Source organism: Carassius gibelio, chromosome A3 (assembly GCF_023724105.1).
Source record: "Carassius gibelio isolate Cgi1373 ecotype wild population from Czech Republic chromosome A3, carGib1.2-hapl.c, whole genome shotgun sequence".
Lineage (NCBI taxonomy): Eukaryota > Metazoa > Chordata > Actinopteri > Cypriniformes > Cyprinidae > Carassius > Carassius gibelio.
Genome location: NC_068373.1, coordinates 19,352,424 through 19,369,210, shown reverse-complemented (window position 1 = coordinate 19,369,210; position 16,787 = coordinate 19,352,424). Strand labels below are relative to the sequence as shown.

The 16,787-nt window shown below is 39.4% G+C and overlaps 1 protein-coding gene across 12 annotated transcripts in view; it reads left to right on the top strand.

Moving 5' to 3' along the window:
* The window catches only part of LOC127950987 (caskin-1), a 99,405-nt gene that overhangs the window by 57,166 nt on the left and 25,452 nt on the right, over positions 1-16,787 (top strand). For all 12 annotated transcript variants that reach the window (XM_052548600.1, XM_052548537.1, XM_052548508.1 and 9 more), the window contains exon 2: positions 6,467-6,518. In XM_052548600.1, the coding sequence (XP_052404560.1) occupies positions 6,467-6,518 (52 nt within the window). The remainder of the gene's footprint in view (positions 1-6,466; positions 6,519-16,787) is intronic.

The following is a 16,787-nucleotide window of genomic DNA, read 5'->3' as shown; positions in this document are numbered from 1 at the left end:
CTAAGTCATAACATAATAACATCATTTCATATATATAATGAAATAACAAAAAATCAATGTTAAACTGTAACTATGCTTCCACTATTCAAGCTCGCTGATTGGTTTAAGAATAAACTGCCAATTTATCTTAGATATTTTTGCTGCATATGCTACAGAACAACAGCAGTTGTGCCAAGCGGTGCCAGCTCGAATTATTTTCTGTTCATTGCCAGTTCATTCAATAAAGACAGTTAACAATCTAGCTTCTGAGTACTAAGTTAATAACCTAACAATAGCGGGGTCAGTTAATTATTTTGCAGTGGGCCGCGCAAACATATGTTTTTGTTTGTGTGGGCCACGAGTTGAACAATGTTGGGAACCACTGATTTATATGATATATATAAAAATTATTTAAATAATTGATTAATTAATTTACAGCCCTCGCAATTTGATAATTACACCAAGCCATATCATGATTTCTGTTTTATTTCAATAATCTTTGCAACCCTAGTTGGTAGACATCAGTGTTCAATTTGCTGGTGAATAATTTTTGTCCACAACAAAAACGTAAGTTCAGGATGACAACAAATATGACAAAATCTATTGACAGTTTTGTCAACAGCTAAAACAAGATGAATATGTTAGGGAGGGACGATGTGGGAAGAGATCTAGTTAAAACTAATGTGCGTGGTAGGGAGAGTAGATGCATTCATTTGAACTGTAACGCTGATCTGCCTTGCAAGACATAAGTTTGCATACTTGTTGCATATCTCATTAAATGTTCAAAAATGTCAATATGTGGGAGTAAGAGAAGGGCAGACATATGATAAATTAGAAAAAGTGAGACTACACGAAAGATAACTCATATCTGTCCTTTTTTCTGTGTGCACAAAGAAGGCACCACTTAGACAGGACACAAGTACTGGATTCAGTTCTCTTTCATGTCTTATCGCATTTAAACTGATGAATACACACAAAAAGATGTCAAATTGTCCATTTTGGCGAGTATTCACATAAACATACTTGCTTATGGCTTAAGTAAACATAAACAGATGTGAGAATATCGGATGTGTATCTATTGGACCTGTGTTTTCAGTCTTAAAGGGACAGCAGCCTATTTAGCTGCTGCTATCTGTGACATTCAAGTTAATCAAACAGCAAAAGAACAAGAGAAAATTACTCACAGACTATGTTCTCTTTACTTTATGCAATGTGGGTTTATTTCATTTTAAGGTAAAGACATGTTATGTGTCTGTAACAATATGAATCTCCATATTCATCGGGAAGAAGGAGGCGGGAACCGGCGCACAATCAAAAACATTTTAATATTCAAAATAAACACAAAGCAGCGCGTCAGCCCCTCACGGCGACTGACGCGCACAAATAAAAAGCAAACATAAAATAATATCCCAGGCCTGGTCCTCTCTCGTCCTTCACGGTCGTCACTCCAGTTTTATATCCTTCCATCTCCTACGTGGGACTCGATACTAGCGGTGGGGCTCAGGTGTAGCTCATCTCCAATCACTACACCTGGCCTCACTCCTCGTTCCCACGCCTCTCGGCCCCGCCCCACTCGCCACATACCCCCATCGCCCCTCGCAGGCCGGGGGGTACCCTCGAGACTGCGCTCTACTCCCCCCCCCCCCCCCTTCCCTCCGGGGGAGACCGCTCACGGGGACCTGCAGGAACCTGGGGGTAGGACAGACGAGGCGAGAGAAAAGGAGATGGAAGGAGGAGCGACAGGGACGAGAGAGGGGAGAGAGAAAAAAAAAAAAAAAAAAAAAAAATCCGGTTCCCAGACGCACTGCTGCTCGGCCCTCCACCGGCTGGGTGATCTCCTCCGCGGTGCCCGGCGGTGGCACTGGACGGCCCTCGGCGGACGGCGCGACACTCCTCCGCCGCCCGGTGGACGGCGACGGCTCCTCCGATTTTGGGCAGCGGCAGGAGTCCCCCGTTCCCTGCCCCTCCGGATTCCGTCACGGAGGCGGCAGGCTCCGGCCCCCTGGCGAACGGCGCCGACTCCTCCGCTCCCTCACGGACGGCAGCCGCCCCTCCTTGTCGTGGGCGGTCGGCAGCGAGCTCGCCCGTCCCCGGCAACTCGCTCCAGCCCACCGCCTCGTGCGTCAATGGCGGCACGTACCTCGCCAGCTCGAGGGCACCGCGGATTCACCACAGCGGCGAGGGATCTTCAGCAGCGCGTCCCTCCTTCTCCCGGGTTTCGGCACCACTGTAACAATACAAATCTCCCTATCCATCGGGAAGAAGGAGGCGGGAACCGGCGCACAATCAAAAAGCATTTTAATAATTCAAAAGATAAACAAAACAGCGCGTCAGCCACTCACGGCGACTGACGCGCACAAATAAAAAGCAAAACATAAAATATGTCCCAGGCCTGGTCCTCTCTCGTCCTTCACGGTCGTCGCTCCAGTTTTATATCCTTCCATCTCCTACGTGGGACTCGATACTAGCGGTGGGGCTCAGGTGTAGCTCATCTCCAATCACTACACCTGGCCTCACTCCTCGTTCCCACGCCTCTCGGCCCCGCCCCACTCGCCACAGTGTCATAGCAGTTAAATCTATGTCTATATTGCAAAATATCATAATGTCATTCATATTAACATGTTTTCTTCAGGAACATATATTGAGTATGGAAAGGTATCATATGGAAAATGCCATCATGATATAATACCTGTCCAAAAACCACTGCAATTTCTTCATTTGCGTTTCCCAAAATATTGCCTCACAATTTCATTTATTTTAACACAAATTATTTTTGATGCAGTTCAGTCTAGCTGGCATTATTATAAATCCTGAATTGAGAATAAAAAGGTCTTTGGATTCTAAAGTCTTTGAAAGCCGTTTTGAGCCACTTTGTTGTGGGTGACTGATAAAGTTATTCCAGACGGAGTACACACACTCTGTCACAGTGTATGGCTCGTGTGTACTGTTCTTATGTTTGTAAACATGGTCTGTCAGATTTAAGCCTCAGTTAATCCTATTGGTGCAGTTTAAAATTAAATGAAATCACTTTATTTCTGAGGTTTAGCCATTGCTGCTGATGGAGTCAGTTTCTTTGATGCTTTTTTTAAGATCATTATTTTGGGTATTTGGTGTAACAGAATATGTTGACACGCTTAAATGTTCAGAATTTTTTTTTTTTCAAATACTTTACATTATTGTAGGTCCTATATGCCTATATTAACGTGAAAGCATCACTCAAAATAGCACCTTATTGTAGGGCACACACAACTGGAAAAAATCAATAAATTCCTATGATACAGTACTATGGAGACGGCCAAGTAGAATTTTGGCAACATGAGCACTATACTTCTTTGAAACTTGGAGCCATATAAAGATGTTTTTCCAGGTATTTTCTCTGTCCATTACAAATTCAAGAGAGCACAGCTCCAGATCTATAAGATGCATTCTTGTTGTAACACATTTCCTTGCTGTGCTTCATCTGGCATCCAGACCTCTCAATGCTTGTGACCCATCGCCACTCCAGTTTTTCCAACTGCATGTCTCTACAAAGCCTGTGAACAACAGAAGATGGCCTGAGCCTTTCAGTTTCCCCTCACCATTTTTTTTTATTAATTTTTTTTTTGTGTATCGCCAAGTACTCTTCTCCCACTTCGGGCGGCCTGCAGACAGAGAAAGAGATGAGTCACAGAGAACCTTTTCCACAACATCTCATAACATTCTTCTGTCTGGGAACAGCGGATATAAAGGATCAATCGTGGCTGGGCAGCATTCACCGTTTCTTCCATCACTGCTGTCTCTAGTCCTGTAGTCAGCTCTTTGATTTTTCCATTAAGAGTATTAGTCTCTTTTGTCCACCCTAATTTTTTTTTCTACAAAGCAACAATGAAGAGCATGTCTTCTAAGAAGAGATGTCTCAGTGATGTTAGATTCCTCCTCGGGCAAAAGGAAATCAATCTTTCTCCTGTGCTTGTGTTGGAAACCTCATTCAGTTCAAGTCATTTCAGGTGTGAGAGCGCTGTTGTCTTTTGGAAATGTATGCAGGTTTGACCACTGTTGTTTACCTTCATTAGACTATAATAGTACATGCTGAATTTTTTTAATTTTTTTTATATGAGCCCTATTTGTTGAGGGCTCATTAATTTTTACAAAGAGGCATAACTCCTTCTCTTGTCCCCAGAGCGAACATCTCTAGGCTCATATTTGTACAAAGCAACCCAGTTCTGTCTGTGCTCTGTGTGTGTCAGTGTGATGTAATATTTGTTTTCACTTTTAAGGACCAGATTTTACTGACCCATATTTTTCCTCATTATCCAGCGTGTTAACTGCGGGCATTATACAAAGATCTGAAAAACGCTTCTACAAAAAAATTCAGAGGGAAGTTGGGCAGAGTTTAGTTTACATATTTATGTGCATCGAAGCTTGAGTCAATGTCACAGACACATCATTCTCAATCTTGCTTATCATTTATCAGTAAATATACGTGACAGGATTGCCATCATGGGATGCTGCACTTGTGATGAATACCATAGATTGTGAATGGGGGTACATTACTGTTTAAAAGTCTGGGTTAGTAAGATTTTTTAGATACTTCTATTCAGCAAGGTTACATCAGTTCATCAAAAGTGTCAGACAGTCAGTATTTCTATTTCAAATAATTGCAAATATCCCAAAAAATAAGCAGCACAACTGCTTCTTATTCAACCTTGGTTATAATAATAAATGCTTCTTGAGCATCCAGTCAGCACATTAGAATGATTTCTGAAGGTTGACTCAAAAGCAAAGTAAATCACTATTTCCCACAATTTAAAAATGAAATAATAGGCCTTCCTATTGATGTAAACAACTGAATAATTGATAAAGGATGTGAAAATAGTGTCTCTATTCTAAGTAAAATCCATGCATCTGCACTTTTCACATTGCCATTATTGGAGTCCGTTCTAGCTTATAGTAGCTTTCATCTGAAGGTCTGATTTCAGAGGCCAAAAGGTTGATAAACAAACCATCGGAGATCAAGAGCACAAAGGCAGCAGCTCACTATAGATAGAAATTCTCATCTGTAACCTTTGCGTCCTGAAATAGAAGCACCCGTTTGTTTCCTCATAAACCTAGGCAGCCATTTACTACGGACTTACTCCATCTTAGTGTTTTATTTTAATATCAGTTCTCACCGTGCTCTGTTTGGAAACGTCAGGCTAGGCCTGAGTGGTGAAAGGGTTAAAGACAGCAGAAAAAGACAGGCAAATGTTCTCTGTCACATTGAGCAGCAGCTGCTGAAAACAGCCCTGTATTCAGGCTGATTGATGTAGATTGCTGTGAACAGCTCCATTCCAGATGAAATACAAATCTCATATGGCATATTCTGATCCGCTTCCAAATTCCACTGCTCATATTATAATCCCAATAGAAGCCCATTTACCAGGTGTTAAAGGTTGTATCACCTACAGACCAGTTACATCGGTGAAATCTTAAACATGCCAAAGCCAGAGGCACTATGATGCTTGGGTGAACGGGAGCTTTGCTGGATGGTTCATTAAAACAGGCCAGTGAGGTACTTAAAGCTGAAGCTGGTAATTTCTGTTCTTCAGGGGTCATCAAACGTGATAGCAAAAATCATGACTGTTTCCTCCTATTATCTGATCAAACAGGTCCTGCCTCAAATACATGCCATTGGTTGAGCCACTTTTGCTGTGATGAGTAATTTGGAACAATAGTACTTTTTTTTGACAAATCAACCTAATACTTGACTCTGTGTAAGTGGGCGGAAGAAAGTGTGACACCAGTAGTTAGTGCTCCACAGAGTCTCTGTGCTTCTGTTAGTGGAAGTGATCTAGTGAACAGCCCTTATAGAGACAGCAGACAGGAATAGCGCTTTTCCCCATGTCTGCTGGGAAACAGGAGAGTTTGCCATCCACGCAGCTCCATATGAATGCAAACTAAAAACTGGCATGGTGTATAACCTCAAATGACAGTATTTGCTTTTTTGGATGTGACAAGGATGCATGGGTAACTGTCAGTACTGAACAATAGTTCTAGCCCACACAGCTGAGAAGAATAATTATCCCGTTGTTCCTCCTTTCTAATTAGCATTCCCAAACTATGCAATGTTTCTTTAAAAGTATAAATTTCAATCATTGATCATGCAACTACAAATAGCCCCATCCCAAGTGTTTTCATTCAGAATTTGGAAGGCAGAGCAGAGTTATAGGTTCCGAGTGTGTCATTTTCACTGCTGTTCATGCAGCTCTAGTACACACTCAGCATTCTAGTGCATACTCAAAGTTACAGTCCTAAAATAGAGATTCTTCCAATGCAAATGAGAAATTAAAGCCTTAAATCTAATGCGCTGGTTTCACATATTTGTGAAAATGTTGTTACTTTTTGTTATAAAAACTGAATGTAGAACCCTTGAATCGGATAACATGCTGTGAAATGTCCTTACTCCTACAGTGTACTATTGTTGCTTTTTAATCATACTCATCCTTCTTTCCCTCTCTTCTTTCTTTAGAGTTGCTGGGTTCTGCCAAGAAGGTAAACGTCAACTTCCAGGATACCGATGGGTGAGTGGGACATATAAGGGCTTTATATGGCTCCATGTGGCAGTCTCTTGTAAACATGATCATTCCTGCCTGACTGCCAAATATCCTCGGGATCTGCCAGAGCTCATGTGTGCTCATTGGTTTAGAAAAACCTTTATCCAAGTCTCTTTCCCTCTCTTACCCAACTCACCTCGATGTACTTTACAGAACCGTACTGATCCATAACTGCTCTTTAATTTTAACCTAATCGATGCTTAATCATTATGCAGAGATTAAAAAATATTTTATTATTTTTTACAAAATATCAAACCATATGGTATTTAGGTAAATAAATGTGTCACAGACACACTTTTTAAGGAAAATATTAAAATAAGTTTATTAGATTTTAAAGGGACAGATACTGCTTAAGTATTAAGACAATAGTATTTGAACCCTTTTTGGTTGTCAGATGACTACTGTACTTCTATGGTTTTTTTAAATAACATCTTTTTGGCATGATAATTTTAGTTATCCATATACCCTGTGTTTTATATTCAGAGATGTTCGGTGAGATTTGACAGAAAATGTCCATAAACATAGAAAAAAAAAATTTATGTTTAAACCACAAGTTCCATAATTCCATAGTATACATTTTAAAATATGGCTTAACTGTCCAAATGGTCTTTGGGACAGTACATTGCACAGCATACTGTAATTGCGTGTTGATTGCTGATAAAGTCTAGCTAGATTATGAGACTTTGACATATTTTGTCTCATCCAAATTAGTCCTGCTACATTCATTAAAGAGGGGGTGAAATGCTCGTTTTCACTCAATATCCTGTTAATCTTGAGTACCTATAGAGTAGTACTGCATCCTTCATAACTCCAAAAAGTCTTTAGTTTTATTATATTCATAAGAGAAAGATAGTCTGTACCGTTTTTTCCCGGAAAAACACGACCGACTGGAGGCGTGACGTGTGGGCGGAGCTAAAGAATCACGAGCGCGAGTAGGCTTTGCGTTGAGAGCGTTTGGAAGCTGTGACATTATCGTGAGGGAAAAACCATCATCCAAAACAAACCATGGCTTACAGTCAGATTCAGTCGTTTATTTATGATCCAGAATCAGATCCAGAGGCTGAAACTGAATGAGAGCAGCAGCAGCAACGACTTGCTCCGAGCGGGGCTCGAACCCGGGTCTCCGATGGGAGGCGGACGCACTAACAAGGAGGCAGAGATATTTTAAGCAGTTTTACTCACCTCCTGTGGTTCCAACACACGATCGTGACCCTTTTTCGTTGGGATTGCATCATCCTTAAGAAATAAACGATACCAAATCCGTCGTCAAACTGGGCCTTGTTTGTAAAACAAGCATCTTTGAAATGCAGGGAACAAACAAAAACACTTGCACAACTCCGTTGATGCTCTTTAAAAATAAACTCCATCCACTGGTCCCTTAATGCTGTTTTTTTTTTGGTAATCTGTGCAGGGTTGTCTTGCCCTTGCAACCAAAAACAAACTTCTTTTGTGATTTCGCGACGCTCTCCCTCTGATCAGTGAAATGTCTGTGCTCAGCCTCGCAGTACGGGAGCGCGCTCTTCCGGCAGAAGTGCGTCAGGACCCATATAAGGAAATTCCGCTCCATCTAAAGTCAGACAGAGACATACTCGAAAAAAACTTTCCGAAACTTGTGACAAACCGGAAGGAGTATTTTGGGAACAAAAATACTCCTTCAAACGTACAACTTAATTTTTGAAACTTTGTCCATGTTTAGCATGGGAATCCAACTCTTTAACAGTGTAAAAAACTCAGTATGCATGAAATAGCATTTCACCCCCCCTTTAACTCTTTCAGCCGCCCTTGATGTTTGTTCAGTTCTGTCCAGTGTTTCAGAGGCAGAGAGCATTGTGTTATTTGTGTCAGTGTGTTATTTGTGCCAGTATCATCGAGAGTTGAATCAGCCTTTTGTTGGGCTGTGTTGTTCCACATATCCTGTAGATTTTTCCCTTGGATGTTATAATGGTGTACATATTGGTTGTTAATCATGCTGTCTCCTGTATTTTTTCTTGAGTACAGCACAGCTGAAAAGAAGACTCTGTGTTGAGATATAATGCACAGAGCAGAAAGACACCTGGGTCGAAGCACCAGTGTTTCTAGTGCTGCATGGTCAGTTATTTCTGTTGATGCAGCTCAGTTAAAAAACAATGGAATTAAAAAAATAGCTGCTGCATCCGAAAGCTCTTAAATGCTTTCAGAGGCAGCATTTCAAGGCAGGATGGCATCAAGGCACGTCTGAATACAACATTTTGTTTCACTTTCTGTCTCCGGAGCTACCTTCCTTTCATCGAATTTTGAAGGCAGCACTTTTTACACTTTTGATGTTATTTCTAACAAGATCAGTATTATAATAATTAAATATTTGTTTAGCTATCAACAAAACTTGTTTCATTTTACTGTAGATCATTAAACGATACATTGCCTCAGAAGCCTGTCCGAAATCAGTTTCGTGAAGTGTCTTCGTGCAAAAACGCTGCCTTCAAAGTCATTGAATCATAAGGCAGCAAGTCAGCTGCCTAGGCTTTCGAATGCAGCCAGCGATTCAAGCAGTGTTTATAAGTGCATCACTTACAGTATAAACATCACAGTGCATCACAGTGTTCCTGTGGCTCAAGTAGTAGAGCATTGCGTAGCAGCGCAAGGTTGTGGGTTCGATTCCCAGGGAGCGCATGTTAGATAAAAAATGTTAACCTGAATGCATTGTAAGTCGCTTTGGATAAATGTAGAAATGTAACTCACTGATTTGTTTACAGTGGTAACCATGGAAATGCTGTATTGCTGTTGTTTCATGGGAGCCACCTGCTGTCAGAGAGTGAATTTGCGCTCTCATTCAGGCATTCTGCTGTTTTTGTTTTGTGCAGATATGTTTTATGTTCTATAGTTTTACAAAACTAAAGTCAGACCATGCTCTTTTTGCTTCAAATTTCAAAATTATACAATCTAATTTAGATTAAAAACTGCATGTATGCAGCATCTTTGTTTGAACCGTGATTAAAATCCAGTGGTTGCCTCTAATTTTAAATGGAAATAGCACAGGCAAAGCCTTAGTTTGTTTATATGAAGATAATTATTAGATTTTTTTTTTCAGTTTAGTGTTATTATAAATATTTTAATTCCTCAAAGAAATGTCCAGTATTTTGTCCAAGCAATAATAAAAGGGCACATTTTCATTTATAATTGGTCTTGAATATCATTTTGTAAAAAAAATAAAATTAGAGAAAACCGTGTCGTGAAATAATTATCGTGAATTGCATTGTATTGTGAGTTGAGTGAGTTGTTAAATCCCTAAGTGACATACTTGCACATAATTAAAACAACAAGCAAAATATTATTATAGACGATTAATATCGCACACCCCTATTATCTAGCATTACTGCACTCTAGAAAAATACTGGATTTTTTCAACCCAACTTTGTGTCAAATATGGACTAACCCAGCTTTTAGGTTAAATTTTTTATTTAGAACTTTAACCCAGCAGCTGGATTAGTCCAGATTTGACTCAAAGTAGGGTTGAAACAACCCAGTTTTTTTTTAGAGTGGTAAACTTAAAACAAAATTTGGCTCCTAAAAGAAAAAAAATTTAAATCCTTTTTTTGTTGTTGTTGTCTGCAGTCAGTGTGATGAGCACAACCTCTTCTCCGGCCAGTAAAGGCGTTGCGGTGAAGACAGAATTTCACAGAATTTGCACCTCACACACAAAAGCACACTTGTGCACACGGTGGATGGTCAGACTGCCATTAACACTCACTGATTCTCACATGCGCAGATGGATAGGCGAGCATGCGCCGACGCACTCTCACACATATGCAGTCAGGCACAAATACACAAACATCATCTAATAAAACTACCCTTAAACCAATCACAGCAACACACCCTCTAATCATATTTCAAATGACCCAAAAATACAACAGGGGCCTGTCTATGGCATTATATGTGTGCCTCAATCCTGAGCGAGTAATTATAAGGATTGAGCACCGAGAACTATATTTTGCAAGCACATTACTTTTTATTTTGAACAGAAATTAACAATCGCAGAAAAAAAAATTGTGCTGACTCCTTCAACCTCTTAATTCCATGTGCGCTCAAACTCTCAAGAGTTGAGCATGCACAGAATTAAGAGGTTGAGAGAGAGAGAGAGAGAGAGAGAGAGAGAGGGACTTGACAGGAGCGCAGAGAATAAGTTTGTGAGAGAGCACCTGAGTAAACTATGTGAGAGGGGTTATTACTGCACGTTAATAAGGATAATAGCAAACAAGCAAAAGCATTTTTTTTTGCTCAGACTACTTTTTGTTTTGCGATTGTTAATTTCTGTTCAAAATATAATGTAATGTGCTTGAAAATTATAGTTCTCTGTGCTCAAGACAATTACTCGCTCAGGATTGAGGCACACATATAATCCCCTACCTGTCCTGCTTTGAGCTCAGAGATCCATAGATCAAAGCCTGTATTAGTTTGCTGTAGTCTGTAAGGATGCAAAACCGGCAGAATAATAAAAAATCTCTTCTATTGATCACTGTCACTGAACAACGGTGGCATTCATCATCACAGCTCTGCTTCATGGGTTTTAAGGAAATGAAAGCTGTAACTCTAAACCGATGAATACCTCCGCACAGCCTGTATCCTCACAAACGCCATCTAGTGTATTCACATGCACAGCCTTCCTCAGGCCGAGCTCACATTTGTATCAGCAAGATAAATGACTCGACATTAATTCCTTCTCCATTTATTATTGCTTTTTTAAGCAGAGATTAGATTATGTTGTCTGTTGAGTAGAGAATAGAGCAGCAACAGTGAGAAAATGGAGTGGAATGGATCCCGCTTTTCTGAGGTTAAACTACTACTTGGACGTGTGATGGTCCTTCTAGCCTTTAAATGACAGTCAGACATCAATATCACCCTCCCCTGCAATCAGCAAGTGTAAGTGACAAGACATACACCCAAATATGGTGACCCATACTCAGAATTTGTGCTCTGCATTTAACCCATCCAAAGTGCACACACACAGAGCAGTGAACACGAACACAAACACACACACACAGCAGTGAACACACACCTGGAGCAGTAGGCAGCCATTTATGCTGCGGCACCCGGGGAGCAGTTCAGGGTTCGGTGCCTTGCTCAAGGGCACCTCAGTCATAGTATTGTCAGCCAAAGACTAGAACTCACAACCTTAGGGTTAGGAATCAAACTCTCTAACCACTAGGCCACAACTTCCCCTTTTTTCTCCTTTTCTTTCTTTTTTTTTTATTATTTCAGTGAAATGCAATTTGTCTGTCCACAAAATCAAACAAATATCACATCCAATCAGAAGCATGTGTGAGCGGACTCTCTGAAAACTCCCTGCACAAGACGAAATGGATAAGATTATAATTTAATTCATAATTTTAAACTGTTTTAACATTATAATGATTCTCTTTGCTATGGAATAAGCTTGTTGGTTCTCATTGAGTTCATAGTTTTAACATACATTGTTTGCTTTCATTTATTCAGTTAACATTAAATAAAGCATATAATCAGTATGTGAGATCATCATAGCATGTATGTTGCTCCAGCCGCAGTGTTGCAGAAATAGAAACTGTTTCTAAAATAGAAATCAATGTCACTCATCACATGTATGTCGTGGCTGGTTAAGACAAAAACTCTGATTAACATTGAAAAGATACATTTTATTGCATGTCACGTCTGGTTTTGACATAGTGTTAACAACAGCTTAGTGTTTAGCATACTTGTTCCACCACTCCGGCCTTGCGAGGAGCTACAAAAGTTATAAGGCTGATCTCTTAAAAAAAATTCTTAAATTTAAAAAGAAAAAACACATCTCTCTTTAATAATACCTCAAATCATGCAGCTTATTATTTATGCCCATAGCATGGTGCCGTGACGTTTTTAAGAATAGAAGAATAGTAATGTTTCAAGTCAATTCAAAGTATTAAATGATTATTCTTATTATATTTGAGATGCATCAGGAGCACAGGAAGCAGCAGGAGCACATCATGAGGAATGTCAGGTGCTTGGTGTTGCAAGGAGGATTCGGGAGTAGATTGTTCTGCTGGGTATCTGCAGGAACAATAAAAACAAAGACGCTTTAAATGGGGAGACACTAAGCACTGATTTAAAGGCTTGTTGTGACAATGTTTTAGAGAGATTTGTGAAGGCAGTGTGTCTCAGAGCCACAGGCACTCAGTGTGAAGGTCACTGGTACTGACAGCCGCACAAACACACACTATCATAGCGGTCAGAGTTGAGGCCCAGCAGGGCCACAACAATATAGAAGTTTTTTTGTGGATTCTGAGATAAAGTCTATTCACAATGAGAGGAAAATTGTGACATGACTGCCATCTGCTGTGAGCCTGTGTTCACCAGGCTAATTATAACGTGATTGTCTCTATACCGCATACCATAACATCTTAAATTGACTGTGGATCACACCAGACCTGTCTGTCCATTACTTCCAGATGGATTCATTCTGAATCAAATCAAATCTGTCTCCCATGACCTGATAAACATAGGGTTGATGGACCCTGTTTGTGGGGGCTTTATCCTCCGTTTTTCTTTTCAGCCCACATAAAAATCTAAGATTAATATAGCTGCCAGCCCCCTAAAAAAAATCCTTGTCCTCAAAGAAATAAATGATTCTTTCAGCCACAACAGTAGAGTTCATTTTCAGGTGAGAAGCTGAGCCCTCCAAGACTTAAATCCTGAAACAGCCCCTACATGTTAGCTTTCATCTCCAGAATGTGTTCGTATTCAGAGTATTTCCAATTTTGGTGGTGGAGAAATCCCAGAATCCCAGGATTCGAGTGTTTCCTAGTTTCCTAAGATGATTCATTTAGATTAGTTCATTGATTTGTTCATTGTCTAATTACTTAGATTTAATATTTATGCTAGCAGGGAGTCGATTTGATTTGATTTGTTAAAAGACATTCAACATTCATGACTAAAAATAGATGAATCATGTTTTTTTTTTTTTTGGGGGGGGGGGGGTGACAATAAAGCAGGTACTGTTGAGCATGTTCCTTACCTGATGAGCGTGACTTTTTATTAAGATATAAAAAGACAGTTTTATCATAATGTTTATCATAAAACAACAAAAACAGGTATCATGTCATTATTATGTGAGCACCACATGAAACGAGCAGCAGTTCTCTAATTAAACATGCAGATGATGCTAATTTTTTTTTTTTTTAAATGAACAATGTTTGTAATGCTCAGGATTATAAACAACCTAATCTCTAAACCTGCTGATGTCTTTAAAGCACACAGTTTGGGCAGCTGTGACTCAATGGCGGGATTAATGATGCTGTTCTTTTATTGAGTGCATTACCACGCTCAGTGAGCATTAATAAATCCTTAATTCTTCTGTCTAAACCCAATCAGCTAATGACTTTTCATTTCTTGAACTGCAACTCTGCAGTTTCTTCCATGCAATTCGTCATCTTTAGACTTTTATTATACTTTGGGGAGCCTGTTGGAGCCTGTATATGCGCCCACTAAGTAAAATAATTAGAAAGAACAAAATTGCCTATCACAGCTATTCTGATGATACCCAGATTTACCTAGCCTTATCTCCAAATGATTACAGCCCAATTGACTCCCTCTGCCAATGCACTGATGAAATTAATAGTTGGATGTGCCAGAACGTTCTTCAGTTAAACACGGAAAAAATTGAAGTCATTGCATTTGGAAACGAAGTTGAAACAAAGTTTTCAAGGTGAATGCATACCTTGACTCTAGGGGTCAAACAACTAAAAATCAAGTCAGGAATCTTGGTGTGATTCTGGAGACAGACCTTAGTTTCAGTAGTCATGTCAAAGCAGCTAATTAACTAAATCAGCATACTATCATCTAAAAAACATTGCAAGAATTAGATGTTTTGTTTCCAGTCAAGACTTGGAGAAACTTGTTCATGCCTTTATCACCAGCAGGGTGGACTAATGTAATGGGCTCCTCACTGGCCTTCCCAAAAAGATCATTAGACAGCGGCAGCTCATCCAGAACACTGCTGCCAGGATTCTGACTAGAACCAGAAAATTTTGAGCATAGATTTTTAAATCTGAGATTTTAAAGTACTTTTACTGGTATAGAAATCACTTAATGACCAAGGACCGAATACTTTGCAGATTTGCTCACTGAATATAAACAGAACAGTCCGATCATTTGGACTGAGTCAGTTAGAAATACCAAGTGTTCACACAAAAAGAGGGGAGTCCGCTTTTAGTTACTATGCCGCCCGCAGCTGGAATCAGCTTCCAGGAGAGATCAGATGTACTAAAACATTAGCAACTTTTAAATCTAGACTCAAAACTCATCAGTTTAGCTGTGCATTTATTGAATGAGCACTGTGCGATGTCCAAAATTATTGAACTGTCTTAAATTCATTTTAAATCAAATTTTTTTTTATCATTTTCAAAGTTTTTAAATTCCTTGTTTTATTTTTGTGAATTTTTGTGTGATTATTTTACTTTCTTTTATGTAAAGCACTTTGAATTACCATTGTGTATGAAATGTGCTATATAAATAAACTTGCCTTGCCTTGCCTTGCCTTGCCTAAGGGTTCCTGTTATCGCTGCCAAACTATATAATGAAAAAAGAAAAATTAAGAGAAAGCCACACTGTGACTTTTTAAAGCTTTTTTCATATGAGCAAGAATTCTGGTACATAATTTGACAACATGTTAGGTATCTTCAGTCATATTAGTTTTGGACAATAAACCTGGTTAAGGTACATTATCTTTTTTTTTTTTTTTTTTTTTACTTTCTATTAGTCAAGAAATCATAAATCAATGTTTCCACAAAAATATTAATTAGAACAGCTGTTTTCCACTCCAAACTTTTCAGCGGTAGTGTATAGTGAGAATACAGTTATGACCTAACGTAACTTGTCAATAAGTTGGGTTTTGTCTTTGCAATAGTTAATAATCAGTATTAGTCAAAATTCCATATAGATGAATCCATATTTAATTTGGCCAGGTAGTTTAGATATATATATTTTTATCTGGTTCCTTTTATAACTATTCTTGCCAAGCAACACACAGCCACAGCAGTTTTCCCACCACCTCGGCCAATCCAAACTGAGAAAATAACATTTTGTAGGTATGACATCCATATGTATAGCACCCTTGCTCTCTAATAGAGATAACCAACATCTTGTGATAATAAATCTAAAGTATTCTCACAAGAGGCTTAATGTTCTTTCTAAACTGAGATCATTCCCTGAAATGGGAGCACAAGAGGAGCAATGGGGGGAATCTATCACATACATCTAACTATAACATAACATTTTTAAATCAGACATGCTGCTTAGTGAATGGAGGAGTGCTGATGGTGCTTCCTTTGGAGGGAACACCTTGGGCTTTAGTAGTACCCTCATTAAGAAAAGTAGGTCAGGTGGCATGTGTGTATCTTGCCCTGTAGTGACACACTCGAGAGAAAGACGTACATGCATATATGAAGAGACAGGGCTGGTCTACTAATAGAGAAAGTGCCACAAAGTGAAGAGAATAATGAATATTGTATGGGATGTGGAGCCTGGGAAAAGAGGGATGCTTGTTGGGGAGAGTGGGGTTTTCTGGCCCATCCCCCAGCATGCTCTGCTGCAGCAGCACAGTGCAGACCTGCATGATAGTGCCAGTGAGAGAGGGAGATATGGGTCAGACAGGGTTCCTGTGAGTTTAGTATTCTGCTCTGAGCTGCCACACTCAAAGGGTTTATATTCACAGCAACCAGAGCCTCACAACCGTATCCTTGGTTACTGCATATTTTATGCACCAATCACAGGGATTGAGTTGTGACAGAAAATCCAGTGAGGGTTTTTTTATCTCTGCCACTTTGAAAAAACGTCTGCACTAATGGGTAAAGAGCACAGGACCCTACTGCACTCTTGACATGCTAAATCATAATGCATTGTGGGTATATACTAAAAAACATAAAGAATATTCATTATTTGTGACCCTGGACCACAAAACCAGTCTTAAGTCGCTAGAGTATATTTGCAGCAATAGCCAATAAAACATTGTATGGGTCAAAATTATCGATATTTCTTTTAAAATTATTAGGATATTAAGTAAAGATCATATGAGGATATTTTATAAATTTCCTAGTGTAAATTTATTAAAAATTAATTTTTGATTAGTAATATGCATTGCTAAGAATTCATTTGGACAACTTCAAAGGCGATTTTTTCAGTATTTAGATTTTTTGCAAGCTCATATTGTAGATTTTCAAATAGCTGTATCACAGCCAAATATTGTTGCAAACA